We start from the raw sequence: 18271 nt of genomic DNA, 5'->3' as shown, positions 1-18271 counted from the left end.
ATGAAAGCTTTTTTTTTAAGATTTATTTATTTATTTGTTGTATATGAGCACACTGTAGCTGTTTTCAGACACACCAGATCCCATTACAGATGGTTGTGAGCCACCATGTAGTTGCTGGGAATTGAACTCAGGACCTCTGGAAGAGCAGTTGGTGCTCTTAACCACTGAGCGACCTGTCCAGCCCTGAGTTTTGTTTTGTTTTTTAAAAACCCAGTTATGTGAATACATTTTTGTTTTGTGGGATAAAAGGCTGCTTCATAGCAGGTGATTACGATTTGCCTCATTTACTAGCAGGGACATGATTTTTGTCAGCTGCAATTAAGTTTAATTCTGGAGACTCTGGAGGAGATATAAGGGGAGAGCTCCAAGAGGGCCCGTAGTGGCTACTGCTTCCCCTTCTGATCTCCCTCCCCTCCCTCCCTGCCGGTCCCTCCTGCAGGTCCTTCCTGCTGGTCCCTGCTGTCCCTGCTGCTGTGTTTGCTATTGCTGGACTGCTGGTTTGCTGGACTGCTGGATATTCTGATGATGAAGGTTGGACTTGCCCCAGGACCCCAATGCTCCTAATCAGCAGAAGTCGCCTATAGAGGTCTATGTTCTCTTTTTCCTCTAATCTTCTCCTGCACAGTGTTGGAAGGTTGGAAGGGAAGTAGAGGTATAAGAACCCAATAAAATAATAAAACAAATCTGCCAACAGATACCTTTAATCCCAGTACTCAGGAGGCAGAAGCAGGCAGACCTCTGAGTTTAAGGCCAGCCAGGTCTACAGAGTGAGTTCCAGGAAAGTCACGGATACACAGAGAAACCTTGTCTAGAAAAACAACAACAACAACAAAAAGCACTAATATACCTGACCACAAGACTCTCTTTCCTTTTTTATTCATTCCTTTTTTTTAAAGACAACATATTATGTAGCCCTCGCTGTCCGAGACCTCGTCATGTAGATCAGAATGACTTTGAGCTCAGAGATGATCTGCTTCTACCTCCCATACGCTCCTTGTAAACTAGTTTTTAACATGACTTTAGTAGCTTCAAAACAGTAAATACTTACCAAGGCCAATCCTAAGCCAAACTACAGTATACTACTTATTTAGGATGAATTTAAGGACTTTCCATTCCCAAGTATCATTTTCTAAATACTCTCCAGGTGTGTGTGTTTGTTTCTTTGGACATAGTAGCACTGTGTAGTCCTAGATTCCCTGAAGCTCATTATGAAGACCAGGTTGGCCTTGAACTCAGGTCTGCTTGCCTCTGCCTCCCGTGCAGTTATTTTTGTTGTCTTTTCAGCTGGATTACTGTTCTTTTATTAGTTCTTTCTTGTTGAGATTATAATTACATCACTCCTTCCCTTGTTTTCCTCCTTTCAAGCTCTCCCACATACTCCTTTGTCTTTAAATTCATGACCTCTTTTTTCATTAATTCATTAATTATTTTACACACAGACATGTATATTCTATATATTCCTAAATACATAAGAACAACCTGTTCAATCTATATGCCTCTTGTATGTATGTTTCCAGGGCTGACCTTTTGGTACTACATAAGCTGTCGGTGTGCTCTTCCCTGGGGAAGGCTACTTCTCCACTCTTGTCATTGCTTGGTTGTCTATGAGCTTTCCTCCGTCCATGATAAGGCTGACTGCTGCTGTCCTTGTTCAGCTCACGTTTAGGCGGTCATTTGGGAAGACTTCTGAGGTATCTTCTGACATTCCCTAAAGGCACTGACCTACACACTTTCCCCCCCTCCTTTGCAATGATCCCTCAGTCTTAGGTGATGGTTTTGTATGTTTCTCCTCTTCTTCTTTCTTCTTTTTCCCTTCTTCTTTCTTGAGACACAATTTCTCTGTGTGTAGCCCTGACCTCAAATTCACAGATTCACCTGCCTCTGCCTCTTGAGTGCTGGGATGAAAGGCGTGTGCCGCCACCACCCAGCAGGTGTCTTATATTTTATAGTGTAGCCCAGGTTGGCCTAGAACTCACTGTTTTAGGGTTAACTTCCAGAATGCTGGCCCATTCTCTAATTTTTGAATTTAAAAAGTTTCCTTCATTCCTATATCCCAGCCAAACCTAGTCTAGTGTTTCTCACTAGAAACACTGGACTACAAATCAAGACTCTGTCTCAAAACAAAACAACAACAAACAAACAAACAAAACAAAAACCACTTGGTTTTTTTGGTTTTGTTTTAAAAACAAGGTCTCACTTTTGCAGCCCCTTCCAGGCCTGGAACTTACTACGTAAATCAGGCTGGCCTTGAAATCCCAGACTCCTGCCTCTTTCGGCCCAAGATCTGGATGCAAATTTCTTACGTCAATAAGGAATGTCTCTAAAATCTATAGGATCCCAAGAATTCAATCTCAGTTGTTTGTTCTTAAATCAAACAGCATAATTACCCAAAGCATAGATTGCCCCGTAGCACACACACACTCCCAATCCACAGCGGGGGTGATTCATTGAAGCAACAGTTGTCCATTGTTTAGTAACTGGATCATAACACTCAGTACAGTCAAAGATCATCGAATCCTTTTCTCCTGATTTAAAAAAGACATCAAGCTTAGTGAGGCTTGCATAACAGAACTATAACACGATACTTGGCAACACTGGCATTCTCTGTTTTCAGAAATCAACCATTATGACTAATTTTAAAATACACATTAAAAGTCTTTGCCTAGAACGAAATATTTTTAATTCAAAGCACTGTCACTTATTAGAGACCATTTACAGAACAAAGGCACATGACCTTTTTTAAAAAAAATATTTTATGTATTCATATACACATTATTCGTACACACTGTAACTGTCAGACACACCAGAAGAGGGCATCAGACCTCATTACAGATGATTGTGAGCCACCATGTGGTTGCTGGGATTTGAACTCAGGACCTCTGGAAAAACAGTCGGTGCTCTTAACCGCTGAGCCATCTCTCCAGCCCCTGCATATGACTTTTTAATTACTCTAATTCTACCACTTAAACAATTCATGTAAATTTTGAAGAAACAATCTGCAGTTTTACACTCCCCATTTTATTTCGGGTAATAATTCTAGTTTATGGCCTGGTACAATTTGAATTTTAATATAATTAAAATCCATATGAAGCAACAAGCAGAAAATTTGAGAAATTAATTCTTTTTTTTTTTTTCTTTTTTTTCGGAGCTGGGAACCGAACCCAGGGCCTTGCGCTTGCTACACAAGCGCTCTACCACTGAGCTAAATCCCCAACCCCTGAGAAATTAATTCTTAAAATAGAATTGTGGTTAGAAGACTGGAGTGGGCAGGGGAAAGCTCTTTTCATCACTGGTTTAAGCACTGGAATGTCTACACTCCAGTAAATAACCCAAAGCTATGTGCACGCGAGCACTGATTACACTCACCAACCCACACACACCAAAAAGTCAGTGAACTGGTTGAGGAAAAGGGGTTCAGCATCCATCCATAAAGTCCTAGGTTCAATCCCCAGTAACACACCCATCATCATCTAAGCAGATTTGCAAGCGACAGCTGATCTGCTGAGACAGTGGCGCACGCTGCTGCACTGCTTCATTCCTAGCACTCGGGAAGCAGAGGAGAGGGGACCTCTGTGAGGTCATGTCAGCCTGGTCTATATATGAGATTTTGTCCCAAAATAAAACTCTTCAAGAAGCTTAAAATTCTTACTTAAAGAACATACAGAAAGATAAAGGTGCATAATGCTCAGGAATGAAAACGTTGGCGTGGAGACTGGAGAGACCGCCTGGCAGGTGAGAACATGCGTGTTTTTACAGAGCACTAACAGGATTGCTCTAGTTCTACTGGACTCACCCTTTTCTCCTCCTCATGCATTGTGCACATATATACACGTAAGGATATACATACAGTAAAACAAAGCTCTTAAAAAACTCAATGTTAACTCTGAGAGGGAGAAGACCTTAAGCAAGGAGAAGAAAAAAAGCATGAGGGCCAATGGGATACACGTGAAATAAAGGCAGAATGGAGGATGAAGGAGATCGGCAAGAAAGAGACCAAGGAGACAAATGCCATAACGAAACACACGACTGTGCCAACCTAAAAGTATTAGTGTGAAAAAACCAATGTAAAGATAATTGTGTCACCCTAGCACATAATCCAATTTTTAAAACATGTAACAAGCGGGTCTGGGGATTTAGCTCAGTGGTAGAGCGCTTGCGTAGCAAGCGCAAGGCCCTGGTTCAGTCCTCAGCTCTAAAAAAAAAAAAAAAAAGAAAAAGAAAACGGAAATATGCCCTGAATGTGTTATAATTTACATTTTATGATTCACAGTGATATATATCAATTTAAATAAAAATATGTGGACACTGTGGAAAAACTGATGTACAAATGTGGTGGTTTGAATAGGAATGGCTCCCATAGGCTTAAATATTTAAATGATTTGTCATTAAGGGGTGGCAGCAGGGATTAGGAGGAAGTGTGTCACTGGGGTGGGGGGCAGACCCAGTGTCTCTCACTTCCTGGTGCCTGTGGATCCTGATGTAGAACTCTTAGCTCCTCTGGCACCAAGTCTGCCTGTTTGTTGCCATGCTGATAATGGGCTAAATCTCTGAAAACGTAAGCGAACTCCAATTAAATGCTTTCCTTTGTAAGAGTTGCCGTGGTCACGGTGTCTCTTCACAGCAATAGAAACACTAGCTAAGACAAAGTACAACCAAGAGTAATCAGACCCTAACAGAAAAGAGTAATAAGAGAAAAACAGCCCTGTCAGATATTAAATCTGTTTTGTTTTTTGGGGGGGAGGTGGGGCTAGGGGTGAGAAGGCATATATTCATCAAGATCAGAGGAGAGTTTGCAGGAATTGGTTCTCTCCTTCAACAATGTGGGTCACACAGTATCTCAATTAGAATTTCTCTTGCTATGATAAAACACCATGGCCATCATGACCATAAGCAACTTGGGGAAGAAAGGGTTTGATTGACCTTATAGTTTGCACCCTGAGGGAAGTGAGGACAGGAATTCAAGGCAGGAGCTGATGCAGAGGCCACAGAGGAATGTTGCTTACTGGCTTGCTACTCATGGTTTGCTCAGCCTACTTTCTTATAACACCTAGGATCACACCTGCCCAGGGGTGACACTACCCACAATGGGATGGGTCCTCCCACATCAACCATCAAATAAAAAAATGCCCTACAAGCTAGTCTGAAAGCCAACACAATGGAGGCATTTTCTCGGTTAAGAGCCTTTCTTCCTCAATGACTTTATCTTGTGTCTAGTTGACTAAACATTAGCCAGCACAGGGAACTTGGTCCTCAGGCTTGGTGGCAATCATTCTTATCTGCTGAGTCATTTTGCTTGCCCTAAACTAAGATTTTTTTTTTTAATAGAGCCAAAGTAATAAGACAGGAGCAGACTGGGGCTGGAGAGATGGCGCAGTACTTAAGAACATTGTCTGATCTTCCAAAGGACCTAGGTAAAATTCCTTGCACCTTCATGTCAGTTTTCAATGGTCTGTGACTTCAGTTCCAGGGCATCTGACACCCTTACACCAATACATGTAAAAGTTATTTTAAAAAAATAGGCAAGAGCAAAGCCCTGGGTTCGGTCCCCAGCTCCGAAAAAAAGAAAAGAAAAAAAAAATAGGGACAGATAAAAAACTAAAGGAACATGACATTCCAGGATATGTCAAAGTTACACAGATCAATGGGGAAAAGAGTCCTTTATGCTAGTTATGATAACTGGTTATACATGAAGGGGACAAAAAGTCCTTTCCTATGGCATACTATCCATACAAACTAAACTCCAAGTCCATTATGTACACAAATGTAACAACAAAGTTTTATTTAAAAAAAATAAAGGTATAAAGTCATGAGTTTTGAGTAAGAAAGAATTTCTTAAGTTACCTCATAAAAAATAATAGGTATGACTACATTAAAACTGAAAATACTTGTTCATCAGAAAGATGTCATAAAAAGAAAGAAAGATATGGGGTAGAAGTGTTGGGATATAGCTCTGTTGATAGAATGTTCACCCAGCACACATTAAGCACTGGCTTGGTCCCTGCCACCATATAACATACCCATAACTCCAGCTTTGGAAAGCAGAGGCAAGAACAACGTTCAGGGTCACCCTCAGGTACAAAAGAGTCCTGTCTATAAAGAAGTGAAGCAGTAGAGGATTCGCTCCATCAATAAAAGTCTAGAGTCCCAAATAAATGAAGAATTCATCTGGACGGATTAGAATTAGCACAGCAGGTTTAAGACTACATGTCCTGATGTGTGTGACGGCTCATGCCTTGAATCCCAGCAGCAGGCGGGTTTGAGGCCAGCTTGGTCTACAAAGCGAGTTGCAGGATGGCCAGGGTAGTTTGAGAGAAATCCTGTCTCACAACAACAACAACAAAGGACAGAACAAAACAAAGACTACCTATCCTTAGCTACTTGCAAAGTTGATCCCTGGCTGGAATCGGGAAATATGGTGGATAAACAGTGATATAAAAATGTCCCAAAGTACCTCATGAAGCCGAAAAGCTTCTGTAAGCCAAGGATGTAATCAATAGGACAAATTGGCAACCTACAGGTTGCGGAAAAAAACCTTCCCTAACCCCATATCTGAACTGAAGAAGCTAACCTCCAAAAAACCAAACAACCCAATCAAAAAATGGGATATAGAGCTAAACAGAGAATTCACAACAGAGGAATCTCGAATGGCCGAGAAACACTTAAAGAAATGTTAAAAGTCCTTAGTGATCAGGGAAATGCAAATCAAAACAACCCTGAGATTCTAGATCAAAAACTCAGGTGACAGCACATGTTGTCAAGGATGTGGAGAAAGAGGAACACTCCTCCACTGCTAATGGGATTGCAAACTGGTACAATCACTCTGGAAATCAATCTGTAGAGGTTCCTCAGAAAATTGGAAATAGATCTACCTTAAGACCCAGCTATACCACTCTTGGGCATAACCCAAAAGATGCTCCAACATATAACAAAGATACATGTTCCACTATGTTCATAGCAGCATTATCTATGATAGCCAGAAGCTGGAAAGAACCAGCTGTCCCACGATGGATACAGAAAATGTGGTCCATTTACACAATGAATACTATTTAGTTATTAAGAATGAGGACATCGTGTTTTGTAGGTAAATGGATGGAACTAGAAATTATCATCCTGAGTAAGCAACTCAGATCCCAAAGGACATGCATAGTATGTACTTGCTAATAAGTGGATATTAGCCAAAAAAGTACAGAATACCTAGATACAGTCCATAGGACTCAAGAATGTTAATAAACTGAAGGCCCAAGTGAGGATGCTTCAATCCTGCTTGGGAGGGAGAAGAAAACAATCACAGAAGGCAGAGGGAGGGAGGGATCTGGTGGGAGAGGAGGCAGGAAGGAGAAAAGGGGAACTTGATCAGGTATGGGGGGTGGGGAATAGAGAGAAGCCCTGAGGGCCAGCAGAATGAATGAAAAAATACAACGGGGGGTCAGGGGGTAGGGGAGTGAGGGAGAGGGACCTTAGATGAAATGCCCAACATTTGGGGAGAGGGAACTTGTAGAGCCCACCTCCAATAGAAAGAGCATCAAGTGGAGGGATGGAGTTGCCATCCCACAGTCAAAACTCTAACCCAGAAGTGTTCCTATCTTAAGAACTGCAGGGATAAAAATGGAGGAGAGACTGAAGGAAAGGTCATCCAGTGACCAGCCCAACTTGGGATCTATCTCAAGGGGAGGCTCCAAGGCCTGACACTATTACTGATGCTATGGTGTGCTTGCAGACAGGAGCCTAGCATGGCTGCCCTCTGAGAGGCCCAACAAGCAGCTGAGACAGATGCAGATACTTATACCCAACCATTGGACTGAAGTCGGGGACCCTGTGGTTGAATTATGTAAGGGCAGGAAGAAGCTAAGGAGGAGGGTGACCCCATAGGAAGACCAGCAGTCTCAACAAATCTTGACCTCGGTGATTTCTCAGACACTGAGCAAACCACACACAAGCTGGTCCAAGGCCTCTGACAAACATACAGCAGAAAACTGCCTGTTCTGGCCTCAGTGGGAGAAGACTTGCCTAATCCTCAAGAGACTTGAGGCCCCAGGGAGTGGAGAGAACACATCCTCTTGGAGACAGGAGGAATGGGATGGGGAACTGTGGAAGGGCAGACCAGCAGGGGGGCAATGACTTGACTGTAAAAAAAAAAAAAAAAAAAAAAGTCCCAAAGTAATGAGTGGCTTGCTGTTCCTGAACTGTTTATATAAGCTGAACACATACTTTCCTTCCTAGGCCCTGAAACCCAGTTTACTTATTCTTTGTTTTGAAGCAGGGTGTTGAGGTACATTGGAAGGTGCATCTCTGTATTTTCAATTGTTAACTCTGTACTAGCAGAGAGCTAAATGCTGGTAGGATCTTGCTATTGTTACTTCTATGCCCCATCCCAGGCCTCATATTTTGTAAATGTTAATTTCTTCCTCATTAGCCAAAGGCAATCTAAAATTTTATGTGATTGTAATAAAGAGCTGATGGCCAATGGGCACAAAGTGGAGGTGGAATTTCTAAGAGAGAGAGGGAGGCTGGGAGAAGAAATGAGATGTGGGAGCTTCCTCATGGTGTAGGTGAGGGAGGCTTCCATACTGCCCAAATAGTACAAGTGCCCACGTCTGTTGGCATACCCCTTGACACAAAATAGAGAATCCTAGCAAACTAGTGGAACCTCAGAGTAGGCCTGGAATAGGGTGGTAGCTGCGTCCCTGTCTTTACATAAGTCCTCTTGGGTCCTGGCAACCTGACACCTCCACAAAGTACCAGTGGGATGATTGGCTACCACAGAGCATCTATCGCTTCCTCATTGGTCACTGCTGGATAGAAAGGCTTGCTGCTGTGCAGTGTAGTAGATCTGCACCTCCATGCTGGTCTCCAGTCTGTTTTCCGGGGCTCTTGACTTCACCACCCTCACCCACTCCTCCATCCCAGATCCAACACCACGGCACACTTATGCATTATATTCACAAATAAATAATAAAGAATGCATAAAAAAGATTCTCAAACATGAGTCTGATTATAGGAACAAATTTACTATTCTTTGATAAAACTATAGCCACCACTAAATGTTTAAATTGGTTTTATGCCATTTTTCTTTTAAAGCTGGGAAAATTGAAGCAATTAAACTAAAATAAGGGTATCTTTTTCTAAGAAAAAAGGAAAAAAGATGGTGAAGTTCAATACAGTGAAGGGTAAAACGATAGTGATATTTTCTTGAAAAAGAAAAACATGTGGAACATGGATACATAATGAAAATGGATTTTTCTTTTTCTTGCTTTTTGTTTTTGTTGTTGTTGTTTTTGTTTCTGTTTTTTGAAACAGGGGTTTAATTGTGTAGCCCTGGCTGTCCTGGAACTGACTCTGTAGACCAGGCTGACCTCGAACTCACAAAGACCTGCCTACTTCTGCCTCCAGTCCTAGGATAAAAGGCATTCACCTCTAGACCTGGCCCTGACTTCTTCTTTTTGTACTATTTTTTAACATTTTATTTTTATTTTTGTGTAGTGTATTTTGTCTCCATGAGCACTGTACTACATGTATACATGTATGCAGAGCCAGAATACGGTGAGTGTCGGATCCTCTGGAACTACAATTACAGGAGGCTGTTAGCCACCCTGGATGTTGAGAACAAAACCTGGGTCTCCTGGAAGGGCGACCAGTTCTCGTAACTGCTGAGCCATCTCTCTGGCCTCTCTTTCTTTTTTGAGATAGGTCTTATGTAACCCTGGCTGACCTCAAACTACTCGTGCTGCTGAGAAGGACTTTGAACTTCTGACCTCCTGTCTCCACTTCTTGAGTGCTGTGATTACAGCCAAGTACTACCACTGTGACTTATGCAATGCTGAGAAGTGAACCCAGGGCTTCCTGCACGTTAAACAAGCACCAGGCCAACTGATCTACATCTTCAGCCCCCAATCTAGATTTCCCTTCAACAGTAGACAAGGAGCCATTCTGGACTTAAGAATAGGACAATAACATTATCAGATTCAAAATGTAAGAGCAGATCTTAGAGATGAAGACAGAAACATCGAGCCTGAGGTACTATAATGTTGAGGGAGCTCATCTATATAAATACTGTTGGACTGGCTACAGGAGTGAGAGAAAGACAACTGGAGGATGACTGAGGTTTGAGGGGATCTTCAGCTCACTGGTAGTGCTTACCTCACATACATGAGGTTCTAGGATCAATCACTCAGTACTGAAGGAACAAAAAAGATGTCCAAAGCTTTGTTCTGACCCACTAGGTAAATCACTGATACAATCCAACATATGGAAATCACAGACGGAAAATACAGATTTTGGTGTAGACAAGCTAATTGTGAAGTACATATTCGCATATATTTAAGTTCAAAGAGATGGTTATTTTCTTTTATAAATAAATATTTTTTTATTAAAAACACCTAGGGGAGAGGGGAGGAAACAAAGAGTGAAGATAATCAAAGCACATTTCATAGTTACAAGGGGGGAGCAGGGGGACATATACCAACAGTGTAGCCAAGTAGACTAATGAGAGAAATGAAATAGTTTATTATTACCTCCAATAGCATAGACCATTCCTCCTAAAACTGCAACTCCAAGGCCGCACCGAGCCTGATGAAGTGAGGACACAGTGGTCCAGTACTGGCTAAAGGTATCGAAACGCTCTACACAACTGAGGGCTCTGCTGTCACTCCAACGCCCCCCCTGCAGCCGCGTGTATCCACCTAAACACAGGAAGGAAAAAACACAGTGACCCACTTACTGCTAAATACAGAAATGGAAGTAGGGAAGAAAATCTAGGCCTCTGCATCTAAACATTTATATAGCTTAGACTGTCACCTCTATAAAAAGAGTATATAAAATAGATCACTCTCAATTATGCCAAGTCCTGGGAAACTATGGCTTCTATGCAATGGGATGTTAACCTCCCTGTTTAACCACATGATCTCATTTATAATAGAAGGCTATAACAAATATACGCCTAGGTCATGTCCTCTAACTAATTATAAAGTTTCACTATGACTTTCGTATGTCTCAGTTAAAAACAGTGTGTAGAGATGGCTCAATGTTTAAGTGTATGCACTATTGCAAAAGACTGGGAATGACCTGTAATTCCAGGGGTCTGATGCCCTCTTCTGGAGTTTGCTGGCAACTGTACTCACACATTCATGTTTCCACTCAGAGATACACATTCATATAAGCACATAATTAAAAATGAAAAAAGAAAAGCATATCTAAAAAAAAAAAAGTGGGTTGAGGGCTGGTGAGATAGCCAGTGGGTAGAGGCATTTGTCACTTAAGTCTGAAAACCCTAGTTCAATCCTTAGAACCCATATTAAGACGGAAGGAAATAAGTAACTCCATAAAAGTTGCTCTCTGATCTGCGCACACACACTATAGCATGTACATGCACACACACAGACCATACACCTAGAAATAAACAGAAAACAAGCTTTTAAAAAGTAAAGCAAAAGTCGGGCATTGGTGGTGTACACCTTTAATCTCAGGACTTGGGAAGTAGAGGCAGGTTGATCTCTGAGTCTGAGGCTGGCCTAGTTTACATAGTGGATGACCAGGGCTACACAGAGAAACCCTGCCTCAAAAAAATAAAATTAAATTAAAAAAAATAAAATAAAATAAAACAAAGTAAAAATAATTAATTGAAATTCATGTTTTCGGGTTAGAGAGTTGCCTCAGTGGTTAAGAGCACTGACTGCTCTTCCAGAGGTCCTGAGTTCAAATCCCAGCGACCACATGGTGGCTCACAACCATCTGTAATGGGATCTGATGCCTTCTTCTGGTGTGTCTGAAACAGCTGCAGTGTACTCATATATATAATAAATAAATCTTTAAAAAATATTCATGTTTTCCCTACCCATCCACTTGGCAAAAAAAATTATGTATAGTAATTATATATACATTCCAAAAGAATGTTTACATGATATGTAAAAATATACATACAATTCATCATGTGTAATTATGAGCTACATTATACATAAATAATTATATAGAAACCATAGCATATCCAGATTTCTGGATAAACTTATATGCTATATACATTTACCAATTTAATGGTTTAAAATTAAAACATTTTGACATATTCCTCCAATTTTTTTTTTTTGCACAAATCCACTTTTTTATTTATTTATTTATTTATTTTTTGAGACAGAGTCTCTCTACATAGCCCTGGCTATGTACATAGCTTTGAACTCACACAGAAAAACTAATGGATAAAACTTTATCACATGATCTGTCTTCCTAGTGCTGAGACTGAAGTCTCTAAGTCCTTTTCTTTAGTTTAAATCGGGAGGGGACAAGATCACATGGCTCCGGCTGCTTTGGAATTTGACATGAGCCTGCCACTGGTTCTCAGGGCCTGAGTTACTTTCCCCGGTCACTCTGGTTTGTTTCGTTTGCCTCCAGGAGTCACTGTGTCCTCTTGCTTTATACACATAAGTACATCTCTTGCTTGAGCGAACTCGCTCGGTTTCATCTCGGGCATAAACATCTTCAGTTCTAGGATGAGCTGAGTGTTCTTTGCTGATGGAGAACTTGCTAACAGCCAGCAAAACCAGCCTTGCACCACGGCCTCCCGGACATACTTGCCTTTTAGAACTTCTGTTCCTACCAGGACTATGCAGATTCCAAGATAGCAGAACGAGTCCGCTGACGTTCTTATGCTGCCTAAACACTTTGGAAACCACTCAACCCTAATGATTATCTACGACATTATGAAGAGTTCAAATTTTAAATATAGTTTCCTTGTTTTTCACTTAAATTTAAGGCTTTTAAAAGACAGTGCCACACTGTAGCCTCAGCTACCCAGAACTCACTAAGTAACCCAGGCTGACTCAAGATGGCACTCCTGTCTCAGCCTCAGAATGCTAGAATTGTAGGCATGAGCTATTATGCCTAGCAAAATTTTGACTTTTACAGAAACGTTTCTTGTGCTGGTGAAGCAGCTCAGCAGGGAAAGGCACCGGCTGCCCCGAGTGACCTGAGTTCATCTCCTGGGCCCTACAGAGTGGGAGAAGCAACCAATTCCTCTAAGTTGTCCTCTCATGTACACATAGACCACGGCCCATGTATCTGAATACACACAATAAATTAATAAATCTGTAGACAGTTATTTGACCAAAGATTCAGAACATAGAATAAAATGTTGACTAGAAGCTATTAAGTTTTAAATGTGTTCAACCTAATATGCAAATTTAATTCACTAATCTTAAACCTAAATATGCAATTAAATATGCTTCTGATGGCCTTGCACAGCAACAACAGCAAACTAGCAAAGCTCTTATCCTGAAAATGATTTCTGTTATTACTCAAAGTTTCTTACCTACTGCATACAGATATTTTCTTGCTTTCTTCCGAGGTCGAGCTTTAGACGTCTGCAGAAAACTACAAAACTTGTTCTCTTTGGGAGACTTGCAGACCTCACAGTACTCTTTCAAGAGCGTTTGCAGTGCAACTCGAAGATTAAAATCAGATACTCCTAAACAGCGTTTAAGAAGACAATGCTTTAAATGACTCAAATATTACTGAAAAGAAACATTTCCTGGTCAGTCATGGAAGCACACGCCTTTCATCTGAGCACTCAGGAGGCAGAAGCAGGAGGATCTCTGTGAGGTCGAGCCCATTCTGGACTAAATAGTGAGACCCAGCCTCAATAAAGGAAAAACAAAATAAAAAACAATAAGGAAAACTCCCTCATCATTGGTGTTGGAGAGAGTTAAAGGAATGTGCTGCTGGGCTGGAAAGATGACTCAGTGGTTAAGAGCACCGACTGTTCTTCCAGAGGTCCTGAGTTCAATTCCCAGCACCCACATGGTGGCTCATGACCATCTGTAATGGGATCTGATGCCCTCTTCTGGTGTGTCTGAGGACAGCTACAATGTACTCAGTGTACTTATATAAATAAAATAAATAAAAAAAAAAAAAAAAGGAATGTGCTGTTGTCACAGAGGACCCAAGTTCAGTTCCTACTAACCACACCTAGAATTTCAGCTCAAAGGAATCCACATCCATGAGCATCCACACCCAGGAGGCACCCACACACTTACATGTAATGACCAACACACATACACACTATTTTAGATCAAATAAATCCTTCAAAAATAAAACCCTACTCGAACAATGGTATGTTTCTTATATAGAAAATATTATTTTTATAATTGGTACTAAGGAATATACTTTCCTTAAATCTATCCAAATAGATGTTAAGTGTTTTTAAACGGGACAGTGAGATGGCTCAACAGGTAAAGGTATTTACTGCCAAGCCTGACAACCTTAGTTTGATTCCTGGAACCTCTATGGTGGAAGACGAGAGCTAGCCCTTCAGACGGTCGGCTGTCCTCCTCTGATGCTGAGGTCACTTGAACCCACATAAATATGTACAAAGGTACACAGAAACATAATTCAAAAGCTTTAAAAAAAACACACACCATCTAAGAAAAAAATTAAAAGTCAAGTTTTATACATAAAATCTAATAAAAAGAAAATACATTTGTTAGAAACCTTTAAAAATGATATGCCAAAGCAAGAAAAAAATCTTTAAGAATTTTTACAATTAATTTTACTTATGTGACTGGGTGTTTTGTCTGCATGTATACCTGTACATCATGTATATGCCTTTTTACAATATTGGTGTTTCAATTCTATTTCCTTAGCAATGGAAATAAAATTAGAATTCCTCCTATCCTAATGCTCCTCTTAGAATACATTTTTTTCTTTTCTTTTCTTTCTTTCTTTCTTTTTTTTTTTAAGTTTTTTGAGACAGGGTTTCTCTGTATAGCTGGGGATGTTCTGGAACTCACAGAGATCTACCTGCCTCTGTCTCCTGACTGACTGCTGGGATGAGAGGAGTGAGCGCCACCACCCTGCTAAGGTTATATTCCTTTAGTAACTCCATTGTCTGAGTCTCAAGAGGAATGAACGTGTTTCCATTTATGGCTGATTCCCCTCACACCTTACCTGCCCTCTGCCCCTCCACTCAGGCCGGATCCCTCCATTTCTTCCTCTTATTCTCCCAGGGATCCACTTCAATAGATGCTCCCCACCCACCCTCACCCCCATCTTGTTTACAGGGCCTACTCCAGCAAACTCTGCTCGGACGAAGAGCTGATTCTCCCTCTCCCTCTTTTCATCTTAATACAATTACTTTGTATTCTCCAGCAGAAATTCTGAATGAGACTTGTGCTCTCGCTGTATCTTTCTAGCCTGAAACAGAAGAGCCATGGAATAAAGCTCTAGGGCTGATGTCCTTACTTCGGATTACACCTAACGACAAATGTATGCTAGGCAAGCCTCCACTGGCCTCTAACCCAACACAGATACTATACTGTAATTATTTTTGTTTCTCAACTGCCTCTGCTTTGCTTTTTTTTTTTTTTGGTTCTTTTTTTCGGAGCTGGGGATCGAACCCAGGGCCTTGAGCTTCCTAGGCAAGCGCTCTACCACTGAGCTAAATCCCCAACCCCTCTGCTTTGCTTTTCAATCGGTCATTCTTCCTCCAAAATATCCACCGATGGATCCTAAGATTTCACGCATTGGCCTGCCCTCCTCCTCCACATTGCTTACAGGATGCAGAGATAAGACTGGGGTATACTGATAAGGCTAGGAAATAGTCCCTTACTAGTTCTACATGAAAATCAGAAAACACTGCTCTTTCAGGAAGACAAGACGTCCTGTTAGTCCATGACACTGGTTGACTTTCTCCTCAAGTACCCACCTCATCTAAGTATCCCTGAGCAGGGGCGACCTACTCAATCACACCCGGGAGACCTTAGGAAATTCTCCTCATGCCATCAGAATATTTTGTTTCTAAACTGGTCCTGGGGGTGCCCACCTGTGATCCTAGCACCTGGGAGGTGGAGGCAGGAGGATTAGAAGTTCTAGGTCACCCTTCATTATATAATGAGATTAAGGCCAACCTGGGCTAAGAGACCTATGTCAAAAAGAAGGTGGAATGGCGAGATGGCTCAGTGGTTAAGAACATTGGCTGCTCCTCTAAAGGAGCCTACTTTGATGCCTGGCACCCACACGGCAGCATATAATGGTCTGTAACTCCGGTGTAACCCTAGTGTAACCCCAGTTCCAGGGCATCTGTCACGTTTTTCTAGTTCCCAAGGCACAGACATATATACAGGCAACACACACACACACACACACACACACACACACACACACAGTACATTTAGAAAATTAAACTTACATGTTTACATATGTATTTATCTTTTTGAGAGGTCTCTGTCTGAGACAGGGCCTTACTCTCTAGTCCAGGTTGGTCTAGCACTCACAATGCAGTCTAGGCTGGTCTCGAATTTGCAGTGATCCACCTGTTTTTGCCACCTGTATACTAGGATTACAGACATGCACCCTCACACTCAGAGGAACTTTCAAAAAGAAAGAAAATATGATAGAATCTAATTTTAAAAAAATAGCAACGTTTAAAACAACAACAAAAATCAAGAGTAATGAAAGAATTCCTAAGGCATTCAATTAAGAAAGAGAAAGGAAGGAGGGAGGCAGGGAGAGGGAGAGAGAGAGGGAGAGGGAGAGGGAGAGAGAGAGATCAATGAACAATAATAAAATTGTTTTACGGGCTGCCATGATGGCTCAGTGGGACAAAGCATTTTACCATCAAACCTGAAGACCCTCAGGACCTATAAGGTGGAAAGAAAGACTACACCACTCTTATAAATTGTCCTCTGGCCTCTGTGGGGGTAAACTGTGCGACGGTGTGATTCTGCACATTCAGTTGTTACTTCTGTACAGCAGAGAGCTATGGCCCATCACCTTTCTATTTTGTAAACGTTCATCTTCCTCACTTGCTAAATAAAAATCTGATGGCCAATGACTGGGCAAGAAGGGGAAGGTGGAACTTCTGTGCAGAGAAAGGGTCTCTAGGAGAAGAAATCAGAAGCTAGAGATTCAGCCAGCAGATATAGGGGTGGACAGACAATTAGAGCCAGCAGAGAGGTAGACCTGGCAACCCGGAGGGATGCAGGACACAATTAGTTGGGTTGAAAAGATGTGCTACCTGGGAGACAGTCCAAGCTAAAGGCCTAAGCTTTTAAAATATACGAGTCTCTGTGTCACTTATATAGCTGGCCAGTCCATGAAAGGCTTGTTATAGGCATTCTCAGAATCCTACAGCCAATCCCATAAGAGGCTGAAAACCATCTGTTAGCATCAAAATCATCTGAACAGAGAGATAAAGAGGAAAATGCTTAGAAGCTGAGGAAAATTCAAAGTTTACACAGAAGCTATAATACTGTATGAGCTGTTCAATGACTTCTGACCCAAGTATACGGACCTAAGCTTGATCCTATCACCCATGTGAAAATTCCCAGCACGGTGGCATGAGCCTGAAAGCTAGAACCGGGGAGGTGGAGACAGTGAGATCCCTGGGGTTTGTTAGCTAGCTAGTCTAAGTAAAGCAGCATGCTCCAGGTTCAATGAGAGATCCTGTCTCAAAACACAAGGGGAGGAACGACTGAGGAAGACACATCAAGTCAACCTCTAGCCTTTAAGTGCTCACACACACACACACACACACACACACACACAGAGAGAGAGAGAGAGAGAGAGAGAGAGAGAGAGAGAGAGAGATACAGATCTTGGAGATCAACTAATTTGATATACAGTAAAGAGTTACCTTCTATGTACTTTAAAAGCCTCTGAGATGGTAACAAAGGGAATCGAACTGGATCTAACACTTCCACCACATGTTTCCTTCTCTTTCCCAGATCTTTCAGAATCCACTGCATTGCAGCTAAGAAGACTTGGTATTCGTCTTCAATGCTAAGCTCTTCGCTCCGTAAAATTCTGATCAGCTGATCTTTTGTAAGTGCCAGGAACTCTTCCCCACTATGAACCTCCAAGAAATGGACATGAATATAATTTTCTGTAAATTCCAAAAGATCATGGCAGGCAATTTGCTCAGAGAACTGGAAGAGTCCAATGCAGTTCTGAGGATCAATTTGTGCTTTCAGAAAATCACAGCAAAGATTAACAACTTCGGTCAACTGTAGCATGTCTGCTGCAACCATGAGCTCCTGGACGTTACTCACTGCTATGCTCACTAGCCCTAGGGAACAAAGAGGAAGTCACCAACAAGCCAGATCAAACATCTGCTTCATATTTTACTTGACTTTAATAATACTTTAGTTTTTGCAGAGCAGAAACTAAGTAAACAGGATATGTGGGGGAAAAACAAAACTTAAATGACAACGATATTTAACATTTATGAACTAGGCCTGTCTTGCTGGTACATGTCTTCCATCCCGACACTCAGGAAGCAGAGACAGGAGGA

At 41.5% G+C, this 18271-nt stretch overlaps 1 protein-coding gene across 3 annotated transcripts in view; it reads right to left on the bottom strand.

The window, feature by feature from the left end:
• Ipp (intracisternal A particle-promoted polypeptide) overlaps nt 1–18271 on the bottom strand; it is a 38015-nt gene that overhangs the window by 12803 nt on the left and 6941 nt on the right. For 2 of the 3 annotated variants that reach the window (XM_032899670.1, XM_032899674.1), the window contains exons 1-4: nt 17615–18041; nt 13295–13450; nt 10512–10679; nt 2388–2525 (exon numbers count right to left, since the gene is read on the bottom strand). In XM_032899670.1, the coding sequence (XP_032755561.1) occupies nt 2388–2525; nt 10512–10679; nt 13295–13450; nt 17615–18008 (856 nt within the window). In that variant the 5' untranslated portion in view covers nt 18009–18041. Of the gene's footprint in view, nt 1–2387; nt 2526–10511; nt 10680–13294; nt 13451–17614; nt 18047–18271 lie in introns of those variants that run through there. The other variant, XM_032899678.1, reaches the window with a different exon arrangement.

Source organism: Rattus rattus, chromosome 1 (assembly GCF_011064425.1).
Source record: "Rattus rattus isolate New Zealand chromosome 1, Rrattus_CSIRO_v1, whole genome shotgun sequence".
Lineage (NCBI taxonomy): Eukaryota > Metazoa > Chordata > Mammalia > Rodentia > Muridae > Rattus > Rattus rattus.
This window is presented reverse-complemented; position numbering and strand designations above follow the sequence as displayed.